The sequence below is a fragment of the Schistocerca americana genome, chromosome 5, assembly GCF_021461395.2.
Source record: "Schistocerca americana isolate TAMUIC-IGC-003095 chromosome 5, iqSchAmer2.1, whole genome shotgun sequence".
Lineage (NCBI taxonomy): Eukaryota > Metazoa > Arthropoda > Insecta > Orthoptera > Acrididae > Schistocerca > Schistocerca americana.
The window spans coordinates 543,204,226-543,216,703 of NC_060123.1; the positions used below are offsets into that span (position 1 = coordinate 543,204,226).

Consider the following 12,478-nt stretch of genomic DNA (forward strand, 5'->3'; position numbering starts at 1 on the left):
GTGTGGACTCACACCATATTACTATCGATTAACAGGCTCCCAGGTATCTTTGATGAGGTAGTGTACCACCCTCAAAACGACATTGTAAATATGGCTTAGTGATTATGAGTTCACTGAGAAGCCATTTTGCATATCATTTGGTTGATAGCAGCTATTTTCCATTAAAGTGACGCCCTTCTTTACTGTTTTCAGATCTTGGCGGTCAGTTATATTGATTCTTTTCGGTTTATTTTTACTTCTGTGTTAAGTAAACATTGGGTACTTGCGCAGACAGGAGAGTGAGTATGTGTGAAAAACTGTAAGATCATCGTAATTTATATTTTCATCATTTCCCTAACTATTTCACGTAAACGACAGTGAAAGTTTTCCACTTACTATATTAATCTATACCTTAGTCGATTCGAGATGAGCTAGCGCTCTTTACCTTGTTTCATATATGTACACGAAATTTTAAATCGGGATATTCCATCCTGTCCTTCATAATATTTCAAGAGCCTTCAGTGACAAGAAATGATGACACAGATTTGTGGGGTTATGATACATGAAGTTTTTTAGGAGCAAAATGATGTGCAGTGGGCATCGACTAGTTACATATACACTAATTTCAACCCTGCCACCTGATTATTCTGTTATCCTTTACATATTCAGACAGGTCAGAAATCTGAAGTGGTTGTTGACAGATATAAGAAAGTGGAAAATACCGGTAGTTTATCTAGTGTGTAAGAAGAAAGATAACAAATTGAGTGTAGCTGCAAATATAAAGATGTTGCAAAGCTGGACCACAGTAGCTGCGATGATGTTGCGCCTCCTCCTCGCGGTCCTGTGTCTGGTGTCTTGTGGCCTGGCCGCCCCCCGGCCGGTCAGGGTCAGGGCCAGAGGGGACGGCCGGATAATCGGCGGCACTGGCACCGACATAACTAGCTACCCGTGGATGGTCTCCATGCAGATCAACGGCCACCACTCCTGCGGGGGCTCCGCCATCAGCAGCTACTGGGTGCTGACCGCTGGCCACTGCCTCTACGGTGCCAACATCGGAACGTACAGCCTGAGGGCCGGCACCACGACCCGCGAGAGCGGCGGCGTCGTGACCGCCGTGTCGTACGGCGTACTGCACGGCAACTACGACCCCAACACGATTGACTACGACATCTCGGTACTGCAGGTGAGTGTGATCTACTTCCTAGCACTGCCCGATTCAGTTACTGTACCGGCTCTGTTCCACAGAATGTAGTGGGGAGAGGTACTGGTCATTACAGAGCATCATGGTAACTTTTGTCAAGTGAACCCATACTGTTGGTTAATAAAAAATGCTAAGAAACGAAGTTCTTATGGCATGTAATAGAGCAAGGCTATTTGTATAAGTAGATGACACAACGACTAATACTGGTTGCTATGAGGGGCAGTCAAACGAAAACCGAACACCTGTCTTATCAGGACCATGCAATGGTTCCATTCAGAAGAAAGCACCATACGCGTTAAGACATTTATTTCACTGGGAGACGAGAGATGATCAATTCCTGTCTCGTAGAATCTGGGCAGCTGCTGACGGATTCACGGCCACACTCTTTCACTTCCTCGTCAAACTGAAAGCGATGTCCACACATGTATTTCTTCAGGTCGCCATTAACACATACTGTCTGTACGGAGGATGTCGTAGTGTTTCTCGACCAAAGAGGTGAAGTGTAGCCTCCTACGTATTGGAAGTGTGGGAGCGGGTGTTATTGCGCAACTTTGTCACAGCATTCCGATAGCCAGAGGGCAGACGGTGAAGCTAAAAATTAAAACATACCACATTCCCACGCCATGGATATCTAAAATTGTTGACACAGGTTCCGGTAAGATAATGACGACCTTCTTCTCTGACTGCAGCGACTCTGCTCGTCGATTCCCTCGAACGTGGGACCCCAGTCAATGCGCACCACAACGAAGACCCTTTGCAGAAGCTGCTGTGAACCATAAGGTCACAACACCCAGGGTTACTGTCGGACGCACTTATCCTTTCGTTCGATAACGCTTGCCCCCACACTGTCAATCGGTAGAGGTCTTCAGATGTAGTCATCCTGTTGTACCATAATGCCTACCTCCACACTGAAAATTCGGCAAGTGTTCGCTTCAGCGATGTCTGCACCACGTGATACAGTCGCTACCGTTGCTGCGTATGTTTTCCGGGGTCCCGGGCTCGACTCCCGGCCGGGCTCGGAATTTTTTCTCCCAGGGGACTGGGTGTTTGTGTTGTCCTCATAATTTAATCATCACCATTATTGGTGATAGTGGCTAGATTGGACTGCTTAAAAATTAGACTGTGTAAAAAATGGGACTCTCTACGGTTGCTGACGACCGCGCAATTGGATCTCCCCCAAACACCACAATCTTCGTTTCAGAGGTTCAGTTAGGAAACGCTGCAACTTCCTCCGTACAGCTCGGATCTTTCACCAAGTGATTTCAACATCTTTGGTGACCTGAAGACAGTCAGGGGTGCACCTCAATTTCAGACAGCCGAGGAAGGGCAAAAGTGGGTATTGCTCCATCAGCGGCTAACCGCTTTCTACGGAGCAGGACCTGATGGTGCCGTCTCCCAGTGTGATATATGTATCAATGCGTATTGTGATTTCTTTTGAATGCAACTGTTACGTGGTCCCGGCCGGCCGCGGTGGCCGAGTGGTTCTAGGCGCCTCACTCCGGAACCGTGCGACTGCTACGGTCGCAGGTTCGAATCCTGCCTCGGGCTTGGATGTGTGTAATGTCTTTAGGTTAGGTAGGTTTAAGTAGTTCTAAGTTCTAGGGGACGGATGACCTCAGATGTTAAGTCCCATAGTGCTCAGAGCCATGTGAACCATACGTGGTCCCATTGTCGTTAGCGTTATGTTTTTATTTGGCTGTGACTTATACTTTGACGTGAGGGGCGGTCGTAGGGTGCATATTTCGGATACAATATCTGAATACTTGCTTTCTACACCGCCACTCAGTTTAACATTACATCAGAAATTGACTTCCGTTAACTGAAAAACAAACGCTATTAGCATTCGCCAAGGCAGAAGTCTATAGTTCTTATCGAACTAAATTGCACCTATGGCTGTCAATTTCCTCCCAGTCCCGCCTCAGATAGGGATATTATTATCTAGGAACAACCCTAAGTTAACTCTTCAGAATACATTAACAAAGCCGCAAAAGAACACTCTCTTGGATAAAGGGTCAACATTTAACAAGCTTACCAATAAAATAACTTACCAATAACATGACTTAAAGTTTCACTCTGTCCGATTACTTTTTTTGGGTCATTAGTCTTCCGACTGGTTTTATGCGGCCCGCCACGAATTCCTCTCTCCTGTGTCAACCTCTTCCTCTCAGAGCAGCACGTCCTCAATTATTTGCTGGGTGCATTTAAATCTCTTTATTCCTCTACAGTTTTTTCCCTTTACAGCTCCCTCTAGTACCATGGAAGTAATTCCCTCATGTCTTACCATACGTCCTATAAACCTGTCCCTTCTCAATATCAGTTTTTTCCGCATTTCCTGTTCTCCCACATTCTACGGAGAATCGCCTCATTCCGTACCTTGTTAGTCGACCTAATTTTTAGCATTCGTCTGTAGCACCACGTCGTAAATGATTCGATTCTTTTCTGTTCCGGTTTTCCCACAGTCCATGTTTCACTACCATACAATGCTGTACACCGGACGTTCATTCTCAGTAATTGCTTCCTTAAATTAAGGCCTATGTTTCATACTAGTAGGCTTCTCTTGGCCAGGAATGCCATTTTAGCCAGTGCTAGTCTGTTTTTGGTGTCTCCCTTGCTCTCTTTGTGATTGGTTATTTTACTGCTTAGGTAGCAGAATTCCTTAAGTTTATCTGTTTCGTGACCATCAATTTCGATATTAAGTTTCTTGCTGTTATAATATCTGCTACTTCTCATTAATTTCGTCTATCTTCGAGTTACTCTCATTCCATATTTCGTACTCACTACACTGTTCATTCCATTCAGCAGATCATGTAATTCTTCTTTACCATCACTCTGGATAGCAATGTCATCATCGAATCGTATGACTGATATCCTTTCAACTTTAATTTTCATTCGACTACTGAACCTTTCTCTTCTTTCCGTCATTGCTTTTTCGATGTACACGTTGAGCAAATATAAACTAATCGTCACCTGGTATATTGTCAATTATCTTTTCCATTCTTCTGTGTTTTGATCTTGTTAACAACTCGAATGCGTGATCTGTTACACTGATTGTGGAATATCTCTCTTACTTGTCAGTTTTTTCAGCCATCGGAATTGTTTGGATGAAATTCTTCCGTAAGTCAGATGGTATGTCGCGAGGAACATGCATTCTAAACAACAACGTGAATAGCGTCCGATTACCATCACTTTCTAAAATCCTAAAGGAAATCTGGTATGGATAATATAATAAAACATAATAGGACGAAGCACTAACCGCTATAAGAAATTTCTTAAAATACAACACTTAACATTTTTTCGTCACACAGTCTGGCTACCACTGTTTTAGAGGATACTGCAACCACCAGAGTAAAACATATGTCAATATACTACCTCGATTATTTGGGCCATACAACATTAACGCCCAATACGCACAGTAGTAGCAAGTTCACTAACTCAAGCCCCAGAGCCAAGCTAATTGTCAGTAAGAGTCCCTGCCTTTGAGTTCTGCAGTCAGCATGTGTGCCCTGTCTCACAGTGGGTGCGCTCTCGAATACAGCCTAGATCAAACCAGTTACTTAACCTAATGGATGAAACGTCCCTCTTGAATTTCATATTCCTTGGAATTCCGTGTATCACTTCATAATAGCTTTTTCCCTTCCTGGGAGTTCCACTGCGCTCGTATAATACTCGAAAGTATCTAAGATAATTACGATTCATGAATTTCTGGGTGATAATCCGGATTCCGGTACAAATGCAACCCATTAAAGTGCTGCAGACAACGGGGCCAAGACTCAGATCACTAACAGCACGACACACTTCCCCTAGCTCCACAATTTAACCACCGCCGGCAGTTTCCTAGGTTCACAACCTGTTGCCCACCCAGGACGTTCCAGGCACTCTTCAGTGCAATCGGTTATAGGTGCCAAAGATCCTCATGACAACTAGAGAGGGTCGCCAAGTGGCACTACACCAAGATTATCAGTAATTTAATCAGGTATTGTCACTCACTCATATAATACACTGAAAAAAATGTTGATCTCATACTCTTTAGATCTTGATTATCGAATTAAGTGTAAATTTTATGTAAAGTACTTATCCATTCCATAATGTAGTATATAGTATATGATTTTTGGCGTGCTGGAAACATTTCATTGCGTTCGTGTCATGTTTCACCAAACGATAACATACTCTCTGGTGACAAAAGCCATAGGATAACGACATGCACTTCTGCAGACGGCGGTAGTGTCGTGTACACAATGTAAAAAAAAGGCAGTGCATTGGCAAAGCTGTCAATGACAGGTGATCCATATGAAAAGTTTTCGGACGGTAATATGGACTGAAGACGGCAATTAACAGACCTTGAACCCGGAGTGGTGGTTGCAGCTAGACGTGTCGGACATTCAACTTCGGAAATCTTTATGGAACTAAATATTCTGAAATTCACAGTGTCAAGAGTAGGTCGAGTGTACCACCATTTAGACATTACCTCTCACTACGGATAACGCAGTAGAAGACGGCCTTTACTTAACGACCGAGAGCAGAGCAGCGTTGTTTGCGTTGAGTTATGAACGCTATCAGACAACAAAATATCCTGCGTGGACTAACCATACAAATTTATGTGGCGCATACCGCAAACGTATGCGTTAGGCAGGGCACGATATTTAGCGTTAATGGGTTATGACAGCAGACGACTAAAGCAAGTGCCTTTGCTAGAAGCACGACATCATCTGCAGTGCCTCTCCTGCACTCTTGACTACATCGGATGGACGCTAGACGACTAGACGACTTGGTCAGATGAGTTACGATCTGAGTTGGTAAGATCTTATATGGTTTGAGTGTGACGCAGACTCCACATATCCATGGGGCCAAGCTGTCTAAAGGCATTGTACAAGTTGGTGGTGAGTCTATAATAGTATGGGCTCTATTTGCATGGAATGGATTGCGTCCTCTTGTCCAACTGGAGTTAGGTAAATTGTTATATTCGACCACTTAGGGACAGTTCGCAGCCATTCAACGGTGGAATTTTTATGTATGACGATGAACCAGGCCACAGCTTTCCTCGATTGGTTTGCAGAACATTCTGTAAGGTTCGAGCGAATCATTTGGCCACCCAACGCCCAACATGAATAACATCGATCATTTATGGGACGTAAGCGAGAGGTCAGTTCGGGCACAACATCTTGCATCCCCAACACTTCCGCAGTTATGGACGGATATATAGGCAGCATGGTTCAGTATTTCTGCAAAGGACTTCCAACGAGTTGTTGCACTATGTCGGGCAAAAGGATACCCAACACGATACCATGACTTACATCGCCTCAGCATAATTTTATCCCTAGTTAATTCCATTTTAGTTAATTTATGACCCTAATTGACTATTCCAGTAACCGTTACGAGAGAATAAAGGGAACAATTGAAGTGATCATGCAACACAGTTACAGGCGTTCGCAATGAAGGGGAGGTGCGTGCACATGAAGGGGCAGTTACCCTTTCTGGAATCACAGAAGCTGTTCGCGGGAAATTATGCCTCTTCTTTGGCGCGGTCGGATTTCGACAGTGCCCTGCGTTAAAGAGAGACGTGGAGATCTACAAAATATTGTGAAAATATAGACCCATGATTATCCTATGTCTCTCCATCATGAAGTCACAATCGAGCCCTACGAAAGAACCATTCCAACATGGCGCTGCACCATTTCCTCCACCTGTTCCCAGCCTCAAATAAACTGAGCTAAGTATATCTGCCCAAATTCCATCCACATTATCCACAAGGAGACTCTGCCCTCCTGCTGCACAGCTTAAACTAAACAGTAGTCTCAATTTGTCGGGGGACGAAACAGCCCTTAAACAGCTTTCTCATACCACATTCAGTTTTATAACTGCGCAGCGAGTGTAGCAGGTTCTAAAGAATGCAATCATACTGTACTTCATCTATGGGCCAAAGTGAGAAAATACCAGTTTTTTTTGGGCTAGTGGCGAGGAAGAAAGTGAGAAAAATCGATGTCGAAAAGATCTACACTTCAATAAATGAAGAAATGGGTTTTCAAACTGAATTGAGTGCAACATGGCTCGAAATGCAGCCTTAGAATTGCTAATTCAGCTGTCCAATTGGCATGGCTTCGCATATAACGTGTAATACTGTGGGGAGGGGATAGGTAGGGGGGCATGGATCTCCTTGTTTCAATCCCTGACTATCAAGATTCAATTGTACTGGGTGATTCGTGATTGTTTTGTGAGGTTACCCTACATTAATCTCGTTCAGTGCTGACCCAGACTATCCTTTAACCTAATAACAACAAAAAATATGACTCTGAAAACGCGTATTATTGTATCCTTAGTTTCGCCTGTCAACTTTAAAAAATGGTAGGTATCCAAATAATGTCATAAATAGATTAACATGATGAGGTAAGCAGTTTTATAAGCAGTTTTATTGGCGCCATAACTTTAATAAGCATTTTTAAAGTTTCTTCCTGTTCCTACACTTTGAGAAGTATTAATCAGTTAAATTTTTCTGTTTTTCTGTTAGTAAACAATAATAATTTCTGAGACTGTAGGACATAAAAAATGGCAATTATATATCCTTGCCCACTCTAGGTACATTTCTGTAGACGGCCGTGCGCGCTCCCATCATCTCTTAGTGAAAGATGTGAGCTGGTAGCACCATTGACTGTTGAGATATCAACGACGATAAAGCTTTCCCACAAATAAAATTCATAAATTGGAAGACTACAACGCTGGTTACTTTATTCATATATAACCAGCTCAGCTATCGTTTATTTCGCCCCAACGCTACGATAATCCTTTTGTTATCAGCACTTTATTTTTACTTCCCATATTGTTGGGACAGAAATTAGTATTTCTTTGTTATTGACGCCAGAGTTACAGCATCGTCAGTAACAATAGTTTTATCGTCTTCTTAATCCTTCGTCTTCTTCTTCTAACCTTGTCGGCTTCAGTGCCCGGCTTTGTCTGTGTATTCAGTGAAGATTGAAAAAAAAAAAAAAAATGGAAATCACAACGTCCCTTGTTCTTCCTCATTGGGTTAAAGTATAATGGTTTGTTCCTCAAGTAAAGCAAATCTTCCTCAATATTTTAACTTTTGGTCTTTAAAAACTTCTATTTTTCTTCATGAACGAAAAATTATGTTCGATTTTCATGAGAAAGTACGAAAAACTCAACGATTTTCCTTGCAAAATGGAACCTATTTTTTTCGGCCATACGGAAAGCACCAGTACAGTATGCCAGTCAAGCCGTCAGCATAATATTAAAAAGAGAAATCAGAGGACGAGGATCAGCTGTTGACAGTGACGCTGTAGTACTATTGTCTAAAGGGAAAAAAAATGCTACTTACTGTTGTAAAACGGGAAACTTACATCTTATGCCAACAGTAAAAGATATTTTTATGTGTTACTTGGTGCGAAAATGTCTACGATGCGTGAAAGGTTGTACACTTACTACTTGCTTCAAATGGCTCTGAGCACTAGGGGACTTATCTTCTGAGGTCATCAGTCCCCTAGAACTTAGAACTATTTGAACCTAACTAACCTAAGGACATCACACACATCCATGAATGAGGCGGGATTCGAACCGGCTACTGTAGCTGTGGCACGGTTCCGGACTGATGTGCCTAGAACCTCTCGGTCACAGCGGAACGGCAGTTCAGTTGGAAGTAAGGAGTGCAGAACTAATGAATGCTTTAATTTAAAATCTGAAGTTGAATAACAAATGACAAAAGAATAATTTTTCGTGTGCTATTATTAAAAAATTAGCACTTCTCCGATTATTTCCTGTACTTGTACTTTGAAATCTTGCTTCTCGCCAAATTTCATGATTCTACGCCAACGGTAAGTAGCCTATAGGTTTGGATGAGAGATTTTGCGAGTGTCAAAGTACGTGACGTAAATGACTCGAACTTTTGATTGTCCTTACTTGGAAGGTTAATTCTGTTATCTGGCCAAGAGACAGTAGACCTCAGTATGTGGCATAAATTACAACTTGATCCGCCTACCGTTTCCTGATAAAAAGCGGCGTTAACGGAATGACGAACAGACGGAGACAAATAAGAAAAGACAAACACCTTTTTTCCCCGTACAAATTTACAGTTTTAGGATTTTTCCTTTAGTTGTACTGTGAAACCTTGTTTCTTGCCAAATCTCATGATTTGGCATCGGAAAATACCTATAGGTTGTGATGAGTGAATCAAACAATGTGACATAGACGGACGTAGCTTATGAGTACATCGACTTAAAAGCTGTGCCAAGAGACCTCAGGCCTTAGACATGACATAAAACTCGACTTGATACACCCTCCCATCCGTGAGAGAAAGAGGAGGTAACAGAGGGACTGACAGAACGACAGTCGGACTAGAATTTAGCAGAAATGTTTTTCGAGCGGTATAGTTACAAATTTACAGTTTTGAGATATTTCTCTTCGTTTGTACTGTGAATTCTTATTTTTTGCCAAATTTCGTGATTCTAGTCCAACGGGAAGTACTCCAGTGATTTCTATGAGTGAGTTAGAAATGTGTTAAAATATGTGCCGTAAATGGCGTATTTTTCGATTGCATTTATTTGAAGATTGATTTTTTACAACGTCAATGGGCCACAGACATCAGTGTCCAACCCAAATTAGAACTTTACAACTTTACGCGTTCGTGAAAAAAAGAATATGAAAGTCGAAAAGAGAGAAATACAAAAAAGTGATTCTGTAGCGGTTCGATTTTTACCTGTTGCAAAACTGAGCTCTAAAAATATGAAATTTGCAAAAGGAAACCTGAATCCCATCTGACGTTGGTCACAACACTGAACTAGTTACGACGAAATAAATAATCGATCGAAATATGGGACTATTTTCAGTTTCTATAATCAGTCATATTTGCATCTAATGTGTCTTAAAAGTTTAATTAAGAGTTCCTTGTATGTCTATATTGATTTGCTAACTGGCTCATTGTGTGTCCCGATGTCCCCTACGCACATAATCAGAAATTAACGAACTGCTTGTTACCCTGCAGGCAGCCACTCCTTTCCCCGTCGGTGGCTTCATACAGAGCGTGGGTCTCCCTGCCGAAGGCTACGACCCACCAGGCGGGCTCGCAGTCACCATCACTGGCTGGGGCGCCACAGCCACCACGGGGTCGGCGCCGGTCAGGATGATGAAGGTTGACATCACCGTCATCGACCGCGCCAGCTGCGTGTCCAGGTTTGGCGTCACCGACCGCATGATCTGCGCCGGCGAGGCCGGCAAGAGCACCTGCTACGGAGACTCAGGCGGTCCGCTCGTCAGTGGCAGCACTCAGGTCGGCATCGTCTCGTGGGGAAGGGAGCAGTGCGAGTCCGATGGAGCCGTCTACGCTAACGTCGGCAACCTCCGTTCCTGGATCAGGAGTACCACAGGAGTCTGATCATGTTCTCTCATTCTATCTGCATTAATGTAAAACGAGTTGCAGCCTAATTAGTTTTGATACAAACTCAGAGCTTCTTAAATTTCAGTCTCCTGCCAAGTTTAGCGTGATCGTGTGTGTCGTACGTTATTATCAGCAAATAAAGAATATTATCTCTTAATTGAAATATATTTTATTTTCACTCATTATTTTCTGGGAGTAGGTGGCAGGCGAATTGCTGTGTGAAAACGTAATTCGTCAACATTATATTACTGTAATAACTTCCAAGATATGGATCACGGTTGCCGATGGCGTCTGATCAAGTTCTCTCATTCTATCTACATTAATAAACAGGTTGCAAAATAATCAGTCCTCATGTACACTCAGAGGTTCTCAAACTTCTGTCATGTATCAAATATGCCTTTACGGTTTGTGTCAAAGATTAGTAGCATCAAATAACGGATATTATCTTTAACTTGGAAAGTATTTTTGATCAATGCTTTCTGGGAGTAGGTGGCAAGTAAATTACAGTGGCAAAATGTGATTCGACACAAGCAGCGACGTCATATTACTGCAATGGGTCTCAAGTGGGAAAAGGTATACGCAGCTTTTCGCTGTTGCATTCCGAGGAAGCAACTGGACATACCTCAGCTTACAATGGTTTTGGGTAAATTATAGGCATCTGTAAAGCGATTAACGTTGTTCGTTAATTGTGCAGTTGCTATGTGTGTCTTGTATTAGAGCTGGTAGATACCTACTCAATGCGTACCTGTAAAAATGACTTCGCTGGATACGTAAGGTCGCCGCTTCATCCAATCAGTTTTCCCACAGTGAAGACATCATAACCCGCATGGTACTGTCGTCCTCCGATTAACATGATTGAGAAAACTCTTTATTTTTAAACTCCAAGAGAAGTTTATTAAAATTTTTTCCGTCTGGGTCATCACAAATGTATGATTTTTCTCTAAAACATGCTTTTTATTTTCGTTACTTCGAACATAGCCATTGGTATGAAAATAACACGAACATGGTCACTTGAAAGCTTGGGTTTCTTCTACTTACGGCACATTCTCTTTTTATTTGACAATTATGTGTTGTATATATTTCATTTTGACACGTATTTGCCAGCCTAAGTGGCCGTGCGGTTCTAGGCGCTGCAGTCTGGAACCGCGAGGCCGTTGCGGTAGCAGGTTCGAATCCTGCCTCGGGAATGGATCTGTGTCATGTCCTTAGGTTAGTTAGGTTCAACTAGTTTTAAGTTCTAGGGGACTAATGAACTCAGAAGTTGAGTCCCATAATGTTCAGAGCCATTTGAACCATTTTTGACACGTATTTTCATATTTGATATACACTCCTGGAAATTGAAATAAGAACACCGTGAATTCATTGTCCCAGGAACGGGAAACTTTATTGACACATTCCTGGGGTCAGATACATCACATGATCACACTGACAGAACCACAGGCACATAGATACAGGCAACAGAGCATGCACAGTGTCGGCACTAGTACAGTGTATATCCACCTCTCGCAGCAATGCAGGCTGCTATTCTCCCATGGAGACGATCGTAGAGATGCTGGATGTAGTCCTGTGGAACGGCTTGCCATGCCATTTCCACCTGGCGCCTCAGTTGGACCAGCGTTCGTGCTGGACGTGCAGACCGCGTGAGACGACGCTTCGACCAGTCCCAAACATGCTCAATGGGGGACAGAACCGGAGATCTTGCTGGCCAGGGTAGTTGACTTACACCTTCTAGAGCACGTTGGGTGGCACGGGATACATGCGGACGTGCATTGTCCTGTTGGAACAGCAAGTTCCCTTGCCGGTCTAGGAATGGTAGAACGATGGATTCGATGACGGTTTGGATGTACCGTGCACTATTCAGTGTCCCCTCGACGATCACCAGTGGTGTACGGCCAGTGTAGGAGATCGCTCCCCACACC

At 43.0% G+C, this 12,478-nt stretch overlaps 1 protein-coding gene across 1 annotated transcript; it reads left to right on the forward strand.

Moving 5' to 3' along the window:
* Nucleotides 1-793: 793 nt before the first annotated feature.
* LOC124616270 (trypsin alpha-4-like) lies at nucleotides 794-10,684 on the forward strand. The gene is made up of 2 exons (XM_047144574.1): nucleotides 794-1,162; nucleotides 10,167-10,684. The coding sequence occupies exons 1-2, from the start codon at nucleotides 794-796 to the stop codon at nucleotides 10,554-10,556; spliced, it is 759 nt and encodes a 252-aa protein (XP_047000530.1). The 3' UTR covers nucleotides 10,557-10,684.
* Nucleotides 10,685-12,478: the final 1,794 nt, after the last annotated feature.